At 45.6% G+C, this 18,834-nt stretch overlaps 1 protein-coding gene across 3 annotated transcripts in view; it reads left to right on the plus strand.

Moving 5' to 3' along the window:
- Positions 1–18,834, plus strand: part of sept10 (septin 10) — a 100,295-nt gene that overhangs the window by 70,537 nt on the left and 10,924 nt on the right. For all 3 annotated transcript variants that reach the window (XM_038818980.1, XM_038818982.1, XM_038818981.1), the window contains exons 5-8: positions 1,025–1,186; positions 1,627–1,723; positions 9,345–9,513; positions 16,956–17,088. In XM_038818980.1, coding sequence (XP_038674908.1) covers positions 1,025–1,186; positions 1,627–1,723; positions 9,345–9,513; positions 16,956–17,088 — 561 coding nt within the window. The remainder of the gene's footprint in view (positions 1–1,024; positions 1,187–1,626; positions 1,724–9,344; positions 9,514–16,955; positions 17,089–18,834) is intronic.

Raw genomic sequence — 18,834 nt, forward strand, 5'->3', positions numbered from 1 at the left:
TTGATGAAGTTCGGTATCAACAGGCAACCAACACCGTCAGATCTACTGAAATGTCACTTAGGAGAGAAAATAGGGGTGGTGGGGGGCGGTAATTAGACAGCGCAGAATATTTAAATTAGTTTGTAAACTTCCAGTTTTGCTAGTGGTAAATGTCAGTAATAGTTAATAACGTTTGCATTCTGTGTTCTTCCTGCACAAAGACGTGCCCTTCGATCCCAACAGCTCCTTCCCTTGCAGCCTCCTTCTTCTTTTAACAGTCTGACTAGGCTGAAGCTGTCAATTTATTCAGCTTCACACAATAGTATTTTCTCCCCCACTTTCAAAAATCTGACACTTTTAAAAAATATTGTGGCTTATTTAAACCTTTTCCCAGGCGCTCTGGTTAAGAAGCCTCGTGAAAGACTGCCCTTATAGACCCTTGAGTATATCTAGCCATGCAGTGATCAAGAAACATTGTTACACTAACTATCCAAAAGCTGGAGTTGCATACCTGCATTCAAACTAATTTTTTAATTTAAAATTTATTTTAAGATTTATTCAAAGAACACTGAGCTGAGAAGCAGATGGTCTAACTTTTCGATTGGATTTTTAAAAGTATGACAAATCACGCGTTTGCAGTCGATACTGATGAACACTTAGTGTTACGTGTCTAGTGCTATATATCTATATATCTCAGTTTGCATTTTCTATAGATGTACTCCCAATAATGTTATTGGTTATAAATGCAAAAGTTAAACTAGAAACAGCTAGTTTTTAGAACCATAGATGAGTTCTCTTGTATTTTGTTTACATTGACACTAGCATTGATTGGTAAAATTGCAGGGAAGTGGAGCTTTGATTGCTATGAAGTCATGTATAATGTGAGACTAATACGTAAGCAACAATACCAATTTGAGATTTTTGCACAGTTGAGAGATACCTTTTACCCAGTTGTTTAATTTGCTAATGAGCATTCTGAATTCTAACTTCAGATAGTATCTTGAGGGCATTAATTTTCATATAATTCTCTTTTTTGTTTGCACAGGTGAACATCATTCCAGTTATTGCAAAGGCAGATACAATTGCCAAAAATGAGCTTCATAAATTTAAAATTAAAATAATGAGTGAACTAGTTAGTAATGGGGTACAGATCTATCAGTTTCCAATAGATGATGAAACGGTTGCAAAAATTAATTCCACCATGAACGTAAGTATGTTAATGCAAGTTGTACTAGTATATAAAGTCACATTGAATTAAAGTGAATCAACCATTGAAGAACATTCCTAACTGTTTGAGTATTTGGATTTGTGAGAGATATCTCAATAATTTCACCAGGTGGCATAAAATATCTAGCCACTTTCAGTATTGATTAACTTAACTGCTTGAATAATCTTTGTTATTAAAAGAGGAGCATTTGTCAAATCATAGCTTAAATAGTTCAAAGTAATTTATATTTTAATATTTCAATTAAACCTCAGCCATATGTTGCACTGTTCCGCAACAATGCATGTTGCGACACGTTAACCATCTAATTTTAAAAGGAATTAAGTGTCTACCATGTTGAATCCAAACAGAATATCAGACCCTAAAATGCTATGTTTCTGCAGCTAGCTGGAATGGATTTTTTAATATATTTTGAAATTTAGGGCCATCTACCATTCGCTGTAATTGGAAGTACAGAGGAAGTGAAAGTTGGAAACAAAATGGTTAAAGCTCGGCAGTATCCATGGGGAGTTGTACAAGGTGAGAACAGGGAAAAAAAGTTACATAATAGAAAAAATGTTTTGGCGGATACAACTTGTGAGTAAGGAGAAGCTAATGACTTCACCAACTGTTTAGCTTAATGGAACTACTTTATGATTTCTGTTTAATTTTTATTTTGAACATGATGAAGATGAGATGGGAGTAGAAGAGCAAGCAAAGGCAAATTCGAGAGCAGAATATATGAAATGAGATGCCTGAACTAGTGATACAATTTACAAATTATTTATATCTTAACCACCATTTAAATTGACAGACATGGTTACAAGGTGACCAACGTTGGGAAATAAACACTCCAGATTAAACAATGTTTTGAAAAGACAGGCAGAATGGAAAAGGAGAAGTGGTCCTGAAAGTAAATGACATAAGGACAGCAGTAAGAAAAGACTACTACGCTTAAGATCATGAAGTAGAATCTATATTAGTGGTTATTATAATAAGAGACAGAAATCCAAGAGCCGGTGCAGACTCGATGGGCCGAATGGCCGCCTGCACTGTAAATTCTATGAAAAAATCTTTGGAAGTAGTTTGTAGGCCTGCTAACAAGTAGTTATATAATTGGACAGAGTTTTGAAAAATGTATTTAAAGTACCCAATTCTTTTTTTTTTCCCCAATTAAGGGGCAATTTAGCGTGGTCAATCCACCTACCCTGCACATCTTTGGGTTTTGGGGCGAGACCCACGCAGACATGGGGAGAATGTGTAAACTCCACACGGACAGTGTCTCGGGGTCGAGATCGAACCCAGGTCCTCGGCACCGTGGGGCAGCAGTACTAACCACTGCACCATCATGCCGCCCCAGTCATTGGACAACGTTAAATAGGAAATAACTGCAACTTGTAGCAAAGGCAATTTAATAATTATAGAGCCTTTTTAATCATCTTCTAGACTGAACAAATCAAATTAGCATAGTTTGGCCGATGAGTTTGTAGAATTATTTCCTTAGAGTTTCTTGGAGATTGTGTTGTGGAATCAACTAAGGATAGGCTTTTTTTACATCTAGTATTGTGTGGTGATATGGGTTTAATTAGTAATCTTGCATGAAAATATCCTCCAGAACAAAAATAAGCAATCATTATACAATTAATTCCATATTAAGTGAGCACATTCTCCAGTCCCAAACGGGAATCTTAAACTTATTACAATCCTCGACCAGACCCCAACGGTGTCTAAGATATGGGACAGCAACCCCAATGTATTATTTTAATTTTGTAGAACTGTGAGGAAAGGATATCTCTCGCAAGGAGTGATTTTACGAAAAATAGGGATATGGTATATTAAAACAAATTTTATTACTAACACGGTATTAAAATATCTTTAACATCACACCAGAAAATAGCTTACAATTACCACTTAACTAATGCTAATTAATACAGTGAATACAGTAACCCTTAACTGCTATCTTTTATTGCCACTCAAGCAATAAAAAAGTCTCTGCTCTCAATCCACTGTTAAAATACAGTTAATCTTCAGGAACACCTGCTTTATAGAAATGTTCTTTGAGAAGGGGAGATACTTTTGACACTGTTTTAAAGAAAAGATCGGGGGCGGGAATCGGCGGGGCGGGCAAATCCGGCGGGAAGGAGTGGCGTGAACCACTCCAGCATCGGGCCGCCCCAAAGGTGCGGAATCCTCTGCACCTTCAGGGGCCAGGCCGGCGCCGGAGTGGTTTGCGGCGGCTGGCGGAGAAGGGGCTTGGTGCCACGGCAACCGGCGCTGAAGGGTCCCAGCCGGGTGGCGCGTGTTTTCGCGCATGCGCGGGAGCGCCAGCGTGTGCTGGTGCATGTGCGCGGGGTGGGCGGAGAGATTCATCCCCGCGTCGGCCATCGTGGAGGAATAGCAGCCGACGCGGAAGAATAGAGTGCCCCCACGGCGCAGGCCTGCCCGCAGATCGGTGAACCCTGATCGTGGGCCAGGCCACAGTGGGGGAACCTCCCGGGGCCAGATCCCCCGCGCCGCCAGGTCCCGGCGGTAAGGACCTAGTCTAATTTACGCCGGCAGGACCGGCAAAAAACGGGTGGCCACTTGGCCCATTGCAGGCTGAAGAATCGCTGGGTGGGCCACTGCCAACGGCCGCCGACCGGCGCGGCGCAATTCCCGCCCCTGCCAAATCTACGGCGCTGGAGAATTCGGCAGCCGGCGGGGGCGGGATTCATGCAGAAACTCTGACAGTATTTCTTCAGAAGCTGCTTCAGCTTGTTTCAGCTAACTTTCTAATTACACTCTTCTGAACTACTTGGAAAGATACTGTAATCTAGCTACAGCCATATCTTTTAACTGAACTGAACTGAGATGCTTGATTTCTGCTCACACCTCCATCTCAAATTTTGCTAACAATGCTTTTCTGCAAACTGCCTGATACTTTGGCTTCTCCCAGTAATTACATTATCTCCAGCTGAAATCGAACTATCGCCAGAATACCCAACTCGTTTTTTCCAATTAAGGGAAAATTAGCGTGCCAATCCACTTCGCCTCCACGGACGCGATTCTCCGCTCCCCACGTGGCGTGGTAGAATCGCGGGAGGGCCCCCCGACAAAATTCACGCCTCCTGGCGCCCCCCGCGATTCTTCTCCCCCCCCCCCCCTCCTCGGAGGAATCAGCACTCGCCGTTTTTCACAGCGAACGCCGATTCTCCGACCTGGATGGTCCGAGCGGCCTGTCGTTCGCGACCGTTTCACGACGGCGGCAACCACACCTGCTCGCTGCCGTCATGAAACGGGTGAGATATGCCCGTTTGGGGCTTGTGGGGGGAGTACAGGGGAAAGAGCATCACGACTGTGCTCGGGAGGGGACAGGCCCGCGATCGGTGCCCACCGATCGTCGGGCCGGCGTCTCAATCGGACGCGCTATTTCCCCTCCACCGCCCCGCAAGATGAAGCCGCCACGTCTTGCGGGGCGGCTGAGGGGAAAGACGGCCACCGCGCATACGCGGGTTCGAGCTGCCAGCGTCGTGACGTCATGCGCGGGTTGGAGCCGGCCAACCTGCGCATGCGCAGCTGACTTCATTAGGCGCACCAGCCGCATCATTCTCGGCGTGACGCCCCCGCGGCCGAGACTTACGGAGCGCCGCTCCTAGCCCCGCCGGGAGGGGAGAATAGGGGGCGAGGAGCGGCCTCCGAGGCCGTCGTGAAACTTGGCCGAGTTCACGACGGCCCTCCCAATTTTTCCCGGGAGCAGAGAATTCCGCCCCACATCTTTGGGTTGTGGGGGCGAAACCCAAGCAAACACGGGGAGAATGTCCAAACTCCACACAGACAGTGACCCAGGGCCGGGATCGAACCTGGGACCTCGGCACTGTGAGGCTGCAGGGCTAACCCACTGCGCCACCGTTCTTCCCTAACTCAGCCCTTTCAACCCTTACTGCACCAAATACCTGTAATACAGTATATATCTGTAATTCCTACATTCATCACAGCTAAATTATGTAATTGGCTTTGTTTTACCAGGGGAGGGATGATTAAGGCTAATTGAGTAAATGAGCTAAAATGTAGAGAAAATAGAACATAGTGCAGGAAGAGGCCATTCGGCACATCGAGTCTGCACCGACCCACTTAACCCCTCACTTCCAGCCTATCCCCGTAACCCAATAACCCCTCCTAACCTTTTTTGGTCACTAAGGGCAATTTAGCATGGCCAATCCACCTAACCTGCATGTCTTTGGACTGTGAGAGGACACCGGAGAACCCGGATGAAACCCACGCAGACACGGGGAGAATGCAGACTCTGCTCAGTGACCCAGCAGGGAATCAAACCTGGGACCCTGGCCCTGTGAAGCCACAGTGGTAATCATTTGTGCTACCGTGCTGCCCTCACTTGTGCTACCGTGCTTACCGAATGGTGGTAAGTAATGGAAAATATTTAAAGAAACTTCAATGTGCAATGAAACTATATTCCATGCGCTTCAACCTCGCTGACAAATCTATTATGTGGTAATTTTGGAAGTCCACGTACACCACATCAACCAAATTACCCTCATACATCAGTTAGCAAAGTGTGATTTTTCCATTATACCCATGCTGGCTTTCCTTAATTTGCACATGTCCAAACAACTGTTAGAAATAATAATCCGGGACAAAACTAAAATCGTTCCCCCTGCCAAGGTTAAACTGAGTGGTCCACAGTTGCTGGCATCCCCTTGCACTTTTTGGTTTAACCACGGTGTAACATTTGCAATTCACAAGTCCTCTGGCACCACCTTGCATCTGAAGAGGATCGGAAGGTTATGCTTGAGCCTCCACAGTTTCCATTCTTACTTCCCACGGTGTCCTCGGGTGCATCTGATCCAGACCCAGAGACTTATCAACATCAAGTGCAGCCAACCTTTCAATAACTCAATTTTAGCCATCCATTGTCTGAACGAAACCAATCACTGGCTGACACCTCGCACCCTCCCTGTATCAGATCTTTGTGCTCACTCCTCAGAACCCACTGACACCCATCAAGATAGCCCCTTCATGACCAGATGCAGTACTCACAATGCCCTCCCTTCTGTCACCACAGAAGATAGCCATAATAAGCGGGAGAGGGCCATGGTGGGGGGGGGGGGGGGGGGGGGGGGGCGTGCCTGCACTCCCACCTGTTACCCTCTGTTTCTGCACCACCCGCGCACAGTAATGCAAGATCAAACTCCACCGTGCAGACCCTATTCAGATGATGGGTGTGAGCACCCTGTAATCAGAAAAACAGTCAAATTTTGGTATAAACTGAGGAGCACTAGAGCTAACCTCATGGCGAGCTACATTGAGCCGCTGACAGTGCCAAAACAGGCTCATGACCTTGGGGTGATGTTATGCACACCCTTGGAGGGTGGAACAGGGTACTCGGGTGGCGGGGGCTGATGGGAGGGTTGGGGAATGGAGGTGGGGAGGAAGGAGGGAAATGGGTGTGAGTGGAGGTTGGTGGGAAAAGAGGGGTTGGAGGAGGGTGTGAGCTGACGGACGAAGTATTGTCCTATGAGAATGGGGTGAGAATGAGAGCCTCCATAATCCTCCGGTCATGCCGGACCCTTTTCGGCGCTTGTCCTCCATCCTGCGGTTCCTCCCCGGGTTCGTCCTCCATCTCCTGGTCTGCCTCCTCCTCGGACGAGGCAGCATTTCCCTCCTCCTCCAGCATGGCGCCCCATTGCTTTGCCAATTTGTGGCTGGCACAGCAGACCACCACAAAGCAGGAGACCCTCTGGGGGATGTACTGCAGTGCACCACCAGAGCGGTCCAGCAATCGGAAACGCATTTTGAGCAGACCAATGCACCACCCTGTGGCAGCACGGGTGGCAGCATGAGCTTCATTATATCAGGTTTTGTATCAATTTGCAGCTTGCGAACTGTCGGCATCAGCCAGGACCTCAGTGGGTACCCCTTATACCCCAAGGGCCAATCTGTCACCCTGGAGTGGTCCATGAAGATGCTGGAGATCTTCGAGTGACCCAGAATGTAGCTGTCATGCACACTCCCTGAGAAGAGTGCACACACGTGCATGATTCGAAGGGGGTAGTCGCACACGAGTTGAACATTCAGAGGGTGGAACACCTTCATGTTAATGAAGGGCACTCCCTAATTCTCTAGTGCGTGCAAGGTGGCATGTACCATCTATTGCCCCCTGGACCTGGGGCATCCTGGCGATGGCAGAGAATCCTGCAGTCTGGGCATCTTGGTGGGCATGGTCCCGTTCAAAATTGTTAGCGTCTGATGCACTTGTGGGCTGTAGCTTGGGAAATGCTACACCAATCTCCACTTGAGCCCTGGAATGAACTGGTTGCATAGAAGTTCAGGGCTGTGGTGACCTTCGTGGCTACTGGGTGCGGGTGTTGTTGGCCTCCACGGGGTGCCAAGTCTCTTTGTTGTGATGGAGTCTCCTATGGCACATGCTGTCTCATATCTCCTTGAAAGACCAACGGTGCCTGTACACCATGGCCTGCCACTGTGTCCCCTCTGGATTTCTCCTCGGCCTGATGGGTGGCCGGATCTTCAGGATGTGCAGCGGCACCCTGTATATAGGGAGATACCTCCAACTTTTGTCAACGTTGCTGCAGCCTTCTCCAACATCTGCTTGCCTCGGCTGCCACTAGCACTGACAGGAAAGCCTCTGCGAGACGGACAGTACCAGCCATATTGTTATATGTGTCAGGAATTGGAGAAGGAGAGAGACCAACAATCAGTTTGGGTTTCCACCCAGGGACCCTCAAATCCCCCAAACCTCCCCAATCCTTGCGTATCCTGTCTTCTCTCAAGAGTGCTGTCCACCTAGCTAGTTGTGCTGGAAAGTCTCACTCTGCACTCAGCCGCGCTCAGGTACCCTCCTCGATTCGCACACTTGTCCTATTGTCGCAAGGATATCCCCAGTGCTGGAAGTCAGCTCTTATATATAAATGTTTTTTTTTTTGGATTTTTTGAATAAAGTATATTTACCGTTATGTACACAAAATAGAATACATAGATACACGTCGAAGAGAAGGGAACACGCACCAAAACTAAACACAACACAACAAAAAAAAGTTAGAATAAAATAATGGTAGGGTATTATGTGCTAGCTCAACATCAGCAGCTCTACAATGGCAGTATTGTTTTTACCACATAAGTAGGCATCTGTTTGTGGGGGAGGGGGAACTGGTGGGGGGGGGGGGGGTACATATACATTTCGGCACTGGGGAAACAAATACAGAACTATTACAGAGGGCAATACGCAAATGGATCTGGTGTTGGTGTTGTCGTTGCTTCTCCCAGACAGTTTTCGCTGCTGTTGTCGTCTCACGATCACCTCTGCTTCAGCCGTTCATCCCGACATTCGCCCTGATTTTCCTTGTTCTCTGCTCCTGCGGATGCCAAGTTTGTTATTGTTTCCTGTGCCCTCCTGGCTTTCATTCCATTGACTCCCCCCTCTTCTGGTTCCTCTCTATTGTTCCCTGTCTCCTCCCTCTTCCCCCCCCTTCTCCTGTGGTTCGCCTTTCTTTTCTCTTAGGTTTAGCTGCTACCCCCACCCTCCCGGTCTATCCCTCCCTCTCCCGCCTCGGCTGCTTTCCCCTGATCCTTGGCTACCTGGCTATTCTTCTGCTTGTTCGTTGCCACAAACAGGTCCCGGAACAATTGGGTGAATGGCTCCCACGTTCTGTGGAAGCCGCCGTCTGACCCTCGGATGGCGAATTTGATTTTCTCCATTTGGAGAGATTCTGAGAGGTCGGACAGCCAGTCTGCAGCTTTGGGTGTTGCTGCTGACCGCCAGCCGAACAGGATTCTACGGCGGGCAATCAGGGAGGCACCTCTCCAGGAATAGATCTGGTTGGTCTGGAAGTCAGCTCTTGAGTGTTCCATCACTTTACTGATATCAAAGAGTAAACTGATGGGGCAATAATATCTGCTTGGTTTAGGAATAATTGCCTATTAATTGATCAGTGTGGCTTGTCATTTGAGTCACTAATGGCTTCTAACATTTGACAATTTCAATGATGCTACCACCTTCTTTGTACACTTAAGTCTAATCTTTGGCATGGCAATGGCATTTTTTTTGGAATTTAAGGGTATCTAAATTTTGAATTTTGTGCTCACAAATGTACAGTTATTTTCAAGACATAAATAAAATAAAATTGAGTGTTGTTCAAATTTGTTTCAGTTGAAAATGAAAACCACAGCGACTTTGTGAAGCTGCGAGAGATGCTTGTTTGTGTCAACATGGAAGACTTGAGAGAACAGACACACACACGGCATTATGAGCTGTATCGTCGCTGCAAGTTAGAAGAGATGGGATTCAAAGACACAGATCCAAATAACAAGCCAGTCAGGTACAAAATAGTCTTCTATCTTCCTCTGCTTAGAATATTCAGCGATTGTCTTAAAAGGTGTATTGGTCCCTGCGTTATCACTTTATGTGTAAAGATATCCCCCAGCCTCCTCCTCCCTAACTGTGAATTTCATGTTGATGATCCTCATCACTGCCAAACCAGATGGAAGTCTTAAATAAAAACGGAAAATGCTGGATAAATTCAGCAGATCGGGCAGCATCTGTGGAGCGGGGAACGGGTAACATTTCAAGTCCATATGACTTCTTCAGAACAAAAGAGGGGTGGAAATGCCACTGGTTATATCGTTGGAAATGGGGTGGAGGAGGTGGGGCCCAATAGAAGGTCGGGGATAGGTTGGAACTAAGGGGAGATTGACAAAGATATCATGGGCACAAGACAAAGGATGTGTTAATGGAAACATTAAGGGCTAAAGTACTGATATTGACATAAAGGTAAGAGCAGAATCTGTTCATGGAAGAACCAGCGAAAGCAAAAACAAGAAAGCTGGCTTGTGGAGGAGGCGGGGTTACTTGTGCTGGGACAATCTAAGGAGACAAAAATGCAGATACGGGATCAAGGGGTCAAACCCAACGAACGAGGAACCAAAAAAGAGGTCACGATGGAAGTCTTGCTCCATTCTCTCTCTCTCCAAAACTCTTCATAATATTAAAACGTCCATTAGTTCTCCTCTTTAACTTTCTTCGGCCTAATGGAAGTGAAGAGAGAATTTATATTTTTATAGTGCCCAAGGACATCCGATAGTACTCATCAGCTAATTAGTTACTTTTGTAAAGTAGTTACTATTCTAATGCAGGGGAATTTGAAAGCTAGATTGCGCTCAGTAATATCTCCCAAACAGCAAAATGATAAATGACAAATTAAGCAGTTTTAATTATGTAGACTATGGGATAAATATTGGCCAGGATGTTGAGGGAAATATCCTCTACTCTTAAAAGAAAAGGCAGTAGGGTTTTCATGCCCTCAGGGCATCCCAAAGTGCTTTTTAACCAATTAAGTACTTTTAAAACGTATTCACTGTTGCAACATAGAGAAAAATAGTACCCAATTGATGCACAGCAAACTGAAACTGAAGGCAGAAAGAGATGATGGGTTATTTGTTTTCGTGATACTGGTTGACGGACAAGCATTAGCCAAGACACCAGTAAAGGTCCCCAGCCCTACCTAAATTTGCATTGAGGGATCTTTGCATGCACCCAAGGGCAGATGGGGCTTTGATTTCATCTTTCGTTTGGCTGTTGGGAACTTGATTTCATGTCTCGTTTGAAAATTGCCACTTCTTTGTCGTGCTCCCTCCACTGCAGTTAGGCATCAGTCTGATGGGCTCAAAAGTTCTGAAGTGGGGCTTGAATCCACAGCCTCTGGGAAAGCTATCACTGAGCCAAGGCTGTTGTCTTTTTTGAGATACTGCCACTTGAGAGGGCAGAAGGGACACCTCATTTGAAAGATGACACTTCTGACACTGCAGGTGCAGTACTGTTGCATCATGAACCAAGATTATTCACTGAAAAGTCATAGAATAGGGCTTAAACCCACGAGCTATGATTGAGGCAAAACCTGTGCAACTTGCTATCATAGGAAGTAATATGTCATGTTATGATTGACATGGTGTATGCATAAGTGATTAAATATCTTGTATATTTGTTGCTCAATAAGTACAACAAACAACAGTATACACATTTTTTTATGTTTAATTATTTCTTGATAATTGACGGGTGACGGATGTTTTAAATAAATACACAAGAAGTGCATTTTGTCAACATTGTGTCAACGCATGCAAGGTGTCTTTTACTAAACTTGGGGCATGTCGCAAAAATGAAGTGTGGCCGGACCTGTAGCAAAAATGAAGTGTGGCCGGACCTGTAGCAAAAATGAAGTGTGGCCGGACCTGTAGCTAGTCGCAATTTCTGTAAGACAATATTGATTTAATAAGCATTTTTGTTTTATCTGAAGATTACATCAGGGGTTATTTCGTCTCTAGTGGGGAATAATGGATTCAAAAATGAATTTTATGTTTCTGTAAGAGAAGGCTTGTACAGCCAATGTTGACAACAAGGAAAGCCAAATCATTTTATCTAGTTTGCTAATTTTTCTCAATTACACGCATCAAGTTGACTACATTGACTCCGGTTACCCCAAGGATTTTTTATTTTCACCATTGGCAACATTATTTCTGTAATTATTATTCTGAGAAAAACATTTTCTGCAATGAGTTTGGTTTTCATTTGGTAACTGACTGGATTTAGGACGTTAGGATCAGCAGTGGATCAATAATTTTGATATTGTGCCACACAGACAAGTTTCAAACTCATTGACTTCCGGTGGCGACCATGAGGTGAACGGTCACGTATTTAGCAGCTCCCTGCTCTTAGTGGTCTTTTAAGCAGGATTTCTGTGGGAATTTTTCAACATAAGTGGATAAAAGTGAGAGGAGAGAAGGTTGACCCCTAGTTTATGGAGCTGCGCAAGAAACAATCGTAAAAGAAGAAATCAAAAGTTGGTTGGGAGTGAAGCTCAGAATTTGGTGTATGCAATGGCAGAGAAGCAAAGCTCGACCACGCCAGCTCAATGGACGACGGATCAATGGGTTAAATACTTGGATGAGAAGTTCGCCGGCATCGAAAGGAGTGTGCGGAGGACCTGACCCGGGCGGTGGCCTCTATTAAGGAGGTGGTCGACCGGGTGGAGGAGAAAGTGACGACTCAGGGGCAGGTGATTCAAAAGTTGCAGGAGCTGGCGGCGGAACAAGAGGAGCAGTCCACTGCGATGGCAATGGAAATTAATATCCTACAGGATCGGCAGAAACAACTGTTGGAGAAGGGGGAGGACCTGGAGAATCGCTCTTGCAGGTAGAATATCCTGTTCATCGGTTTGCCAGAGGGAAAGGATGGATTGGATGCCGGTGCGTATGTGGGGAAGATGCTGGAGAAAATGCTCGGGATAGATGCATTCGTTGGACTGAGTTCACATGGTACTCGTGCGTAAGCCCCAGGGGAGTGAGCCCCCGAGGGCGATGGTGGTGAGGCTGCATCGGTTCCTGGACAAGGAACACATTATGAGGTGGGCCAGGCAGACGAAACGGACGGTTCATGCGGGAAGATTCTGAGATCCAGTTGTATCAAGACTCGGAGCAGAACCCGCAAAGAGGAGGGCAAGTTTTAATAAGGTTAAGGCAGCCCTGTATGCAAAGGGAATAAAATTTGGATTGCGCTACCTGGCCTGTTTTTGGGTGACGTATTAGAACCAGGAACTATATTTTGGCTCGCCGGAAGAAGTGGCGGTTTTCATGAAGGACAATAATCTGCTCGAGACATAATGACTTTAAAATCTAGATGGTAGTGGGCGAAGTTAAAAGTTTTTGTGTTGTTTTATATTTTAAAAATTTCAGCCTTTTAACTGTAACGGGGATCGGGAAAAGAAGGATATCTCTGATTGACCTGCTGCTGTATGTACCGAGGTACGGTAAAAGAGTTTTTAAAGTGCAATGTTCTAGGGGGGGAAGGAAAAAAGAGAAGATGTTTTGAGTTTTTGCATGAAAAAAATGTTTTTTGCTAAATCTGTTTTTGGCTCTGTAAGGTGATGGACTGATAAGATTTTGTAAAGGGAGGAGGGGTGGGCCTTTGTTCCAGGACCTTGGGGGATTGTTTGTTTGCTTTGTGTTTGTTTCTATTGTTTTGACAACTTATGTGAGGGGGTGGGGGGCGGTGAGAGTATCCAGCAGTTGGTAGGATGCTAGGTGCCGGGGGTGAGAGCTGCTAGGCTAGCTGGGAGAGCTAGTTCACGGGAGCAAATTGCGGGGAGAGCTGAAGAGAGATGGAGTAGGGTGGGTGGGAGGGGACTTGACGACTAGGGGACTTTTAGGAGGTTGGAGATGGAGACCAGATGGTGGTGGCTGCCGAGGGGCGGGCCAGGGGAGGTGCGGGATGTGGGCTAAGGACTGGCCTGGAAAGATCATTGCTGATCGAGAGGGAAGGGTGGCAGGAGCCCCCCCCCCCCCCCCCCCCCCCCCCCCACCCGACCAGACTGGTTACGTGGAATGTTTGTGGACTGAATGGGCGGTCAAAAGGGCCCTTGTGTTCGCAACTTGAGACAGCTAAAAGCAGACGTGGCCATGCTACAGGAGACATACTTGAAGTTAGACTGAAGAAGGGATGGGTCAGGCAGGTATTCCAGTTGGGACTAGACTTTAAAACAAGGGGGTGGCCATCCTGATTAACAAAAGGGAGGCATTTGAGGTAGGGAAGATAGAGGCAGACCTGGGAGACAAATTTATTATGGTTAGCAGGAAACTGGAGGCAATGGCAGTGGTGTTGGTAAACATCTATGTCCCAAACTGGGATGATGTCGCGTTTGTCAGGAAGGTGCTGAGAAAGATCCCGGCCCTTGACTCGCCCCGGTTGGTTATGGGGGTGACTTCAACACTGTCCTAGTTCCAAGGATGGACCGGTCGAGTTCTAGGCCAGGGAATGTATCAGCAATGGCGAAAGAAATGCGAGGGTTCATGGAGCACATGGGAGGGGTTGATCCATGGAGATTCGAGAGGCCAAGGCAGCAGCGGAGTATTCCTTCTACTCTCCTGTGCACAAGGCATACTGGATAAAACACTGTTTGCGGGGGTGGAGGACACTGAGTACTCAGCAATTGTGGTGTCAGACCATGCGCCAGATTGGATCGACCTGCGGATAAGCACAGGAAAGTCCCAGCACCCGCAGTGGAGATTAGATGCAGGGCTGTTAGTGGCAGACAGGATCTGTGAGGAAGGCCATTCGGGAGTATGTAAAGAACAACTATACTGGAGAGACCGCGGCTGGGGTGGTGTGGGAGGCATTGAAGGTGGTTATTTGAGGGAAATGTATTTCGATTCGGGCCCAGGGGTAGAAGACTGAACGGGCGGAGCTGGACAGGTTGGTAGGAGAACTCTTACAGATGGACAGGAGATATGCGGTCTCCAACTGAGGAGCTCCTAAAGAAGCGCCAGAGACTACAAATGGAATTTGGACTCCTTTCCACAGGTAAGGCAGAGAGGACAGCTGAGGAGGGTAAAAGGGGCAATATATGAAAATGGGAAAAGGCTAGCAGGTGCTGGCACATCAGCTGAAGAAGCAGGAGGCGGTGAGAGAAATAGGGAAAATAAAGGATATGAGGGGGAAGGTAGTGATGGACCCAGGGGCGGTTAACGACATGATCCGTGAATTCTATAGTCGATTGTATGAGTCGGAACCCCCAGGTCGGGGAGGAGGGTATGAATCAAGTGGGGGGGGGGGTGGAGCACAGGGTTTTGCTCTATGCGGACGACTTGCTGCTCCATGTCACAGAGACGGTGGGGGGGGTGGCCAAATCATGGCGATACTAGGAGAATTTGGGCAATTTTCAGGTTACACGTTAAATATGGGAAAGAGCGAGATGTTCGTGATCCAGGCACGGGGGCAGGAAAGGAGACTGAAGGAGTTGCCTTTTAAAATGGCTGAGAGGTGTTTTAGATATCTGGGGATGCAAGTGGCTAAGGATTGGGGGCAGCTTCATAAGTTAAATCTGGGCAAAGCGGTTGATCAAATGAAAGGGATTTCCGCAGATGGGACATGCTCCCGCTTACGCTGCGGGGAGGGTCCAGACTGTGAAGGTGACGGTCCTTTTTTCAATGTCTTCCGATATTTGTCCCAATGGCTTTTTTCAGGAAAATGAATGCGGCGATATTGAGTTTTGTGTAGCTGGGTAAAATCCCAAAATTAAAGAAGGCAGTCCTGGAACGGGGTCACAGAGAGGAGGGCTTGGCCCTCCCGCGCTTCACTATTACTGGGTGGCCAACATATCAATGGTCAGGAAGTGGGTAGTGGGGTAGGGATCGGTTTGGGAGCATGTAGAAGTGGCATCCTGCAAGAGTACGAATTTGGAGGCTTTACAAACGGCGCCTCTGCCATTCTCGCCGGTGGTGGTGGCAGCGCTGAGGGTGTGGGGCAAATGAGGCAGTACATGAGATTAGAGGGGGCGTCAGTGTGGTCACCGATTTGTGACAACCACCGGTTTGCCCGGTTTGGGGGGGGGGTTGCTGGATGGGGGCTTTAAGAGATGACAGAGGGCAGGAATTGAGAGATTTGGGGATCACTTCATTCAGGAGGGTTCCTGAGCCTGGAGTCATTAGAGGAGGAGTTTGAGTACCGGGTGGAATGGGTTTCGGTACCTACAGATACGGGACTTTTGTACGGAGGCAGGTTCCAAGCTTCCTTGCCTCCCCCTGAGTGCACTTCAGGACAAGGTGATGTCAAAAACAGGGGTTGGGGAGGGGATGCTTTCAGAGATATACAAGGAGGTTGATGGAATGGGAAGGGGCCTCTATCAGAGAGGTGAAGAGGAGCTGGGAGGAGAGCTGGAAATTGAACTGTGGGGAAAAGCTTCAAAGAGGATCAATTCACCTTTGTCATGTGCCAGTCCTGGCTTGATCCAGTTCAAGGTAGTCCACAAGTGTCCTGGATGGGCAGGTTCTTTTGAGGAGGTGGGTGGACAGATGTGGGCAGTGTGCGGGTAGCCCATGCGAACCATGTACATATGTTCTGAGTGTGTCAGAAGTTGAGGGGATTCTGGCAGGGATTGCAAAGTTATGTCAGAAGTCCTGGAAGGCAGGGTAACTCCGACTCCAGAACTGGCAATATTTGGGGTATCGGAAGATCTGGGGGGGGGGGGGGGGGGGGGGTGGGTGGGGGAGGCCCATGTCCTGGCCTTCACCTCTCTGGTGGCCCACTTATCACTGATCATCGTCACCAAAAGGAATATCTTGAAATCCTTACCTAACATTGCTGTGGGCGCACATTTACAACCAGGATGGGCAGTAATTTATTGAGAGCTAGGAGCAGATTAAATATATAGGGCGTTACTCTGGCATGGGTGCAGTAGGATCTGCCACACAACATATAAATTGAAGATAGATAGAATTTTCACAGTAGCTTCATTGCAGTGAAACCTACCTGTGACACTAATAAAGGTCATTTATAATATACTTTACTGACAGTTTAACTAGTGAGGGTGTGTGCATGTTTTTAAACTATGATTTTGCTTGTAACTAGCATTTATACTATTTGTCTTTGATTCTGTTAATTGCCACTTTTAAGGCAAAAGTTTTTTTTTAACTTGTTTGTGTGTGGCAAACTCTCAAAATGCAATGCTGATCCTAACTTCCTAAAGCCAGTCAGTTACCAAATGAAAATCAATCTTATTGCAGAAAATATTTTTTCTTGGTGTAGTAACTACAGAAATAGCCAATCCTATTGGTTATTTAATTTCACAATTGAATGGTTGTGATTTGTGATAAGTCTTTAGTTAATGGAATAATCTTGAGGTTTGAAATTTTCAAATCTGCATGTTTGTATAACTTTGACATCTATATTCCCAGGGTTTTTTTTTTTGAATAATTAATAATACTTTTCTTCCAGCCTTCAAGAAACATATGAAGCAAAGAGGAACGAGTTTCTTGGTGAACTTCAGAGAAAGGAAGAAGAAATGAGGCAAATGTTTGTGATGCGAGTCAAAGAAAAAGAGTCTCAGTTAAAGGAGGCAGAGAGGGAGGTACTGAAAGACTTGCTTTCCATAATATATGAGCTTGCACAAACTCTCATCCTACATATTATACACAAATGCAGTATAATACCCAAGTAACAAAGCTAGTTGATTAAGTAAATTGCATTGACTTGTTACCAAAACAGTTGAAAGGGGCTTGACAAACACTGTGGAGTTTTACAATTGGTCCAATTTCTGAAAAACTTTGCTTCTGTCATTGTGTTGGGATACTTCATCTGCATTAGTATAGCATTTGTAAAAAAAAATAGAATATTTCTAATTATCAAATTAGATACAATTTGGTTATATTCAAGTTTCCTCCCGTGCAACCTTTTCTGCAAAGACCATGAGTTCCAACATTGTGGAAACACCTTCACCTACAAGTCTTACACCACCGTGGCTTGGACATATATAACTGATCATCGTCACAAAAGGAATTTCTTGAAATCCTTACCTAACATTGCTGCAGGCACACGCTTAGAACCAGGATGGACAGTAATTGATTGAGAACTAGGAAACAGATTAAGGATTTAGGGAGGAGTGTACTCTGGCATGGGGCAGCAGGATCTGCCACAACAACATATAAGTTGAAGATAGATATCAAATTCCTTATCAAAATCTAAATAAAAACAATTAATAATACATACAAAAATACTTAGGTCTTTAAAATGTAGGTAATGTGTTATGCACATATTGGAGGTGTTTCGATGTAATTGAAGCAGATAGTTCAATGCAAATGAGGCAGTGCTAATAAACAACACAAACTGCTGTATTTCTCCACCATGCACCAAGGTTCAGCACACTACGAAAGTTGACTTAAACAGACTTTGTTAGCATGGCAACAAATGGGTAGGGCCAGTTTTCAAACAGTATTAAATAAATTATGCTGTAACCACGATTTAATTTAAACAGTTCTGGTGAGTGTTGCTAGGTGGATGTCCTTTTACATTATGCATCATTCTCCTAATTAATTAATTGTGAGACAAATGTGATGACTTTTTTCGGTGTTCATTCTTTAAGTTGCTGTGGAATAGGAGAAGTTCAGGCAAAATTTGGAATTTCACCTGAACTGAATTTCCACCAGTAAAGGAATTTCTACCAATGTGGGTGGAAAATTCACTCCTATCAAATTCTCATTAAAAAACTGCAAATTTCCGCTTATTTACCGTGCAGTTCAGTTAAAAGGAAATAAGTTTACCACGAAAGATGAGGAGATATATAGCAAGGGACTTTATTTTCCTAACAAAACTATGTACTGTCAAATTAGTAATGTAGTTTTGTCAGTCCAAAAAGGTACAACTTCAATGCAATTAAACTCCACAAAATGAAAACATGGTCTCATAAAGCACTTCACCTCAAAGCTATTGAATTAAAAAACAATCAGTGATGAAAATTGCATCTTTGTGGTTTAAGTGTAAATCTCGAACATGTCTAACCTAAATAATCTACAGCTCTTTCAGAGAGCCATGGGCTGGAATGACCTCCGTATGCACTGAAAAGATTCTGTGATTCATTTGGTGTAGTGAGTGAGATAATTCCTCATGATAAACAGTGGACCAGTTGTTCAACAAATTATCAAAATGGCACCAAGTGAAATGGTCCTGCAGCATTACAGCATTAGAAAAGGGAAACACTGTGAAATTGTTTGAGGTCCTGCCTGCATGTCTTGTTGAATGTGCATTAGTTGCTGCAACCTTACCTGGATGGATTACACTTAATTGGGAACACGTTTGGCATATTAATACTTATTAAAGT

This window comes from Scyliorhinus canicula, chromosome 14, assembly GCF_902713615.1.
Source record: "Scyliorhinus canicula chromosome 14, sScyCan1.1, whole genome shotgun sequence".
NCBI classification, from domain to species: Eukaryota; Metazoa; Chordata; class Chondrichthyes; order Carcharhiniformes; family Scyliorhinidae; genus Scyliorhinus; species Scyliorhinus canicula.